The sequence below is a fragment of the Micropterus salmoides genome, unplaced genomic scaffold, assembly GCF_014851395.1.
Source record: "Micropterus salmoides isolate LMB-PRFRI ecotype aquatic unplaced genomic scaffold, ASM1485139v1 Ms_hic_scaffold_21, whole genome shotgun sequence".
In the NCBI taxonomy this organism is placed as follows: domain Eukaryota; kingdom Metazoa; phylum Chordata; class Actinopteri; order Centrarchiformes; family Centrarchidae; genus Micropterus; species Micropterus salmoides.
The window spans coordinates 5,627,219-5,632,128 of NW_024041262.1; the positions used below are offsets into that span (position 1 = coordinate 5,627,219).

Sequence of the window (4,910 nt, forward strand, 5' to 3'; positions counted from 1 at the left end):
AATAAATGTATTTGTATTTATTTATTTGAACATTTTTCATTTTATATTATCATGTCAAACTTATCTTACAAAATATTTGTGCATTAGGTATTGTTGATCACAGCTTTCTTTCTTTATGACTAATCAGTTAGAGACCATGAATGTGAAAGAGTTTCACTGACATTATTATAATATGAAATAAGTTATTACATTCTAATATTAGGAGAAAACATTAATCCCCTGTTTGTTAAGCACTCAAACTTTAAAAGAGATCACATCTAAATAGAATTTCTCCACAAAACTTACAGCACCTACAGAGGCTGATCCTGGAACCCTTGAAGTGTTTATTACAGGCATATTTTGTTGCAGCAAAAACAGATGTTTTTTAATTATGAGAATCAAACATTTAAGGAAATCATCTCTATTATTACTGAAAAGTGTCTATTCTTTCAACAGGTAAGTCAAGATAAAATTGAGTTACATATTTGCAAATCAAAAATAAGAGTAGTGTGCTGTCATAGTCAGTATATAGCTTATTAAAACCAAAGTACAATTAACGTGTGCAGGCGTACTGCATCATTTGTAATTATTGCAACTAGAAAGCAAAAGCATACAGTGCAGCACATAGGCTGTTGAATTCTATGTGTGTTAGCTGAACATGTGGTTTTAGTTTGTACGATCGTTAAATAATATGTCTAAGTTACAAATTGCCTTTGTGTCTCTTCTCTCCGTGCGTCCTCACGCACAGTGCGCTCTGGCGCCGCTGGAACCCGCAAAGGGTTAAACGGGGTTACCAGCAATCCTTTTAACAGGCAGGTGCCCCGCCAGTCCCAGCCCAAAGCTTACCACTGACTTTTTTTAAACGGTTCTTCCAACATCTCAAGAGCAACTCAAAACTGTCATGTGGCGAGTAACGTGGCGAGTGATGTTAACGGTGGTGGTAGTATAAATAGAGCATCATCGCTGCAGAAGTGGAATACCAAACTGGATCAATCAGCTGACACACATCGTCCTGACTCGCAGACTCACACACGTGTGATGCGCTTTTGAATTGTGTCGTCGTTTTACCTACTTTTATATTCAGAGAAGTGGAGTTTGCTTCCTGCTGAATCACAGAAATCTACAAGTAAAAAAACAAACAAACAAACAAAAAAAGTTCACCACTTGTTGAGTTGTGTACCGCTCTGGAGATGTGGTGGATGCTGTTTCCACGCTGGATCTGGTTCCTGGCGTGTGTGTCAGTGTGGATGGAGCACGAGGTCGGAGTTTTGCCTCATATCACCTATTCACACGCGGGGATCTGTCCTAATGACATGAACCCCAACCTGTGGGTGGATGCAATGAGCACCTGCACAAGAGAGTGTGAATCTGATCAGGTGAGTAACCTTTTAGAATTAAGTATTTTTAACCACATGACAGTTTTTAAATGTTTAATTCGTTATTTTGCATGCAGTTTGTGTATTATATCAATCATATCTGATCTGTTTTTATCCACTTGCATCTCTGAAATTTGTCAGTTAGCCTATAATTAATCTCTTTTCTGTGTTCTAATTGTATACATTCGGACTGTATGAAAATGTCTTCCAGATGCACACAGCCTCCTGCATCTGTAATTTCTCCTTTCTCCTCTTTCAGGAGTGTGAGTCTTTTGAGAAGTGTTGCCAAAATGTGTGTGGGAATCGGAGTTGTGTGGCAGCCCGTTACGTGGACGGCAAAAAAGGCCCCATGGGAATGCCCAAAGAAGCCACTTGCGCCAGTTTTATGTGCACCCAGCAGGGGTCTGAGTGTGACATCTGGGACGGCCAGCCGGTGTGTAAGTGCAGGGACCGCTGCGAGAGGGAGCCGCACTTCACCTGCGCTTCCGACGGCATGACCTACTACAACAAGTGCTACATGGATGCTGAGGCGTGCTCTAAGGGCATCACCCTGTCTGTCGTCACCTGCCGATTCCACCTCACCTGGCCCAACACTAGCCCCTCGCTGCCGCAGGCGACCACTCTTCGCCCTACCACTGCTCCACTTCAGGCAACTATCCCACCTCCCACTGAGCCTCAGCCACCCGTCGTGGTCAGCAGCCCCGCTCACCAGACTGTAAACGTGGGTGACACAGCCAGCTTCCTGTGTGATGTGACAGGTCGCCCCCAGCCCGAGATCACCTGGGAGAAGCAGCTGCCAGAGGAGGTGGAGAGGGTAGTCATGAGGCCTAATCATGTGCGAGGGAATATGGTGGTCACTAACATAGGTCAGCTGGTCATCTACAACGCCCAGCCGCATGATTCAGGAGTCTACACCTGCACTGCTCAGAACCCATCTGGCTCCGTGCAGGCCAACCACCCGCTCACTGTGCTGCCCACAGAGCCACCCAAGACCCCCGAGGCCAAGAACGTGACGCGCTGCCTGCCCAAGGAGTGTCTGAAACCCCCTGATAACCCTGAAGATTGTGGGAGCGAGCTGGAGAAAGTCAGCTGGTACTATGAGCTCAAGACCAACAACTGCTTCTCCTTCACCCACTGCCACAGCAACAACAGCCAGCAGCCCAGGAAGGTGTTCGAGACATACGAGGAGTGCATGCAGTGCTGCGGCCCCGAGTTGTCAGGCCCCTGTGGGCTCCCCAGCCTGCAGGGACCCTGTAAGGCCTACGAGCCACGCTGGGCTTACAGCAGCACCCTGCGGCAGTGTCAGTCCTTCATCTACGGTGGATGTGAGGGCAACGACAACAACTTTGAATCTAAAGAAGCCTGCGAGGAGATGTGCCCCTACCCGAAAAACCACCACTGCAAGGCCTGCAAGCCAAGAGGCAAGATGGTGACGAGCTTCTGCCGGAGCGACTTCGTCATCCTGGGGCGCATGACAGAGCTGACGGAGGAGAAGGACTCAGGCCATGCCCTTGTGGCTGTGGATGAGATCCTCAAGGATGAGAAGATGGGTTTACGCTTCTTTGGCAAGGAGCCTCTTGAGGTCACCTTCCTCAACATGGACTGGAACTGCCCGTGCCCAAACATCACGGCCGCCGCCGCTGAGGGACAGGTCATCATTATGGGAAACGCGAACGACGGCATGGCTGTCCTTCAGCCGGAGAGCTATGTCGGTGCGTCCAGCCCTCGCCGTGTGCGAAAGCTGAGAGAGGTCATCTCCAAGAACACGTGTGACATTCTCAAAGCGATCACCAACAGCCCTCAATAGGGTTTGGGGTCAGGGATATAATCTCTACATAAAGTTTAGAGTTAGAAAACCTCTCTTGACTCAACAGGCTGTTACATTCTGAACATTTATTACAGGAAATTTTGAATTTTGGGACCATTCTTGCTAAATTTAATGGGTTTCTTTCTGTTTTTGAAAGTTGTCAGGAGCTCCTGATGGGGAACCCTGTCATGTGAAATTTTGTATTTCCTTTTGTGTGGTCTGTTCACAGCAGAGCTTTTCTGTTATGGTGCGGTCATTGGTGTTGTTGATTGAAATACCATGAGACATCCATCATGATCCTCTTGTTACCCCAGACTGCGTCCTCCCTCATGCCCTCTTTTGCCTCCAGCAGAAATGGAGGTTGCAGACTTGCATGAAAGCACAAAACAGACACAATTGAGTTAAATTTTTTATGTATGTAATTTAGCTATTACAAGACGTTTGATTCTTTTATTTGTTAGCCGTATTTCCACCCGGCACCTTCATGCATTGAACCCATATTTCTCTGTTTTCATGTTGTATAAATACATCCACAAACCTGTGCAAGGTACTGCATATACTACAAGGTGGTGGTTCATCCAAATGAACGAGTTGTAATATATTTTATTAACCAATGCATTTTCTCACAATGAATCATTTATTTTTTATCTACTTGCTCTTACTTTTTGGCTATTTATTATCATTTAAGCTTTTCTTTTGTCTTGTTTAAGTGGCATTTTTTTATCACTTTGTGTAATGTTGTGAAGAAAATAAAGATTTTGGGGATTTTCTTCGTCTCCTTTTACTGATTTCTGTTCATATCTATGTAATATAGAATTATATTTTAATAATAGGGCAGATTGAATGGTTTTCTCTTTTGAAGGTTATAGAGCAGGGTACACAGTCACCATGTGACAAAATTAAGTGAAATTTTAGCTTGCTTTTGGTACCTCTGCACCTATAGAACAGAGAACAGCTGCTCCGTGTACCTGTGTGGTTACTCTGACAGGTTGTGATTAAAGAGACTTAGGAATAGCATATCCCCAACCCAACCTGATCCCCCCTCCATCCTAAACAGAACCTATCCATTCTAAAGACCCCTGTGGCTTTGTAAAAACGTCACCTATTCTGCTTTGCCTCCATGATCCAGTCTAATTGGGTAAGGAGCCCAAGCTGTAAACCACAGATCCACTCCCATACTAGAGTTATGTGTTTCATGCTGTGCCAGCAGGCGTCTCTGGGTTACTAGCAACAGGCCTTGGTGGGCTTCGACGAGGGTGTTCTACTTCCCAGATGAGATTCTGTTTCTCCCATCCAGAGCGGCAAAGGAGGCGGGAGATCAGCCCATGTACGATGTTCCTTTACTGGCAAAACCACCAGGGAGCTCAGACCTGCACTTCAGCAGCTGTTGAGACTCCAGAGCAAGGAAATATTACATCTGCAGCACCTTGGATCACATCAGAAAGCAATACAAACAAAGTTTATATCAGCAACACAAACCAACCAACAGTTCTGTGTCGATACACAGTATTTATAACAGACTGTTCATCTGAAAAACCACACACTTCTTGCAACATTGTTTAAAAAATAGAAATCATTAAGAAATGAGGGAAAGAGATGCAACAAAGAAGTCAGATAGATGGTTTATGGTTTGGGAACCACAGGATTAGGGTCTCTTTAAACCACAGACTGGTGCTTATGGAATAACTTTTGGTTTCTTAATGGTTATTGGTGGTACATATGTGCACACTATTGTCCCTCTAATGTAG

The 4,910-nt window shown here is 44.9% G+C and overlaps 1 protein-coding gene across 1 annotated transcript; it reads left to right on the forward strand.

The window, feature by feature from the left end:
- Window positions 1-723: 723 nt before the first annotated feature.
- LOC119915718 (WAP, Kazal, immunoglobulin, Kunitz and NTR domain-containing protein 2-like) lies at window positions 724-4,001 on the forward strand. Its single transcript, XM_038735429.1, has 2 exons — window positions 724-1,355; window positions 1,615-4,001. Exons 1-2 carry the CDS (start codon window positions 1,170-1,172, stop codon window positions 3,160-3,162), a joined length of 1,734 nt encoding a protein of 577 aa, XP_038591357.1. The 5' UTR covers window positions 724-1,169; the 3' UTR covers window positions 3,163-4,001.
- Window positions 4,002-4,910: the final 909 nt, after the last annotated feature.

Coding starts and splice junctions, on each gene's coding strand:
- LOC119915718 (XM_038735429.1), top strand. CDS start 1,170: ATGTGGTGGATGCTGTTTCCACGCTGGATCTGGTTCCTGGCGTGTGTG. Junction 1,356..1,614: donor GAGAGTGTGAATCTGATCAG/GTGAGTAACCTT, acceptor CTCCTCTTTCAG/GAGTGTGAGTCTTTTGAGAA.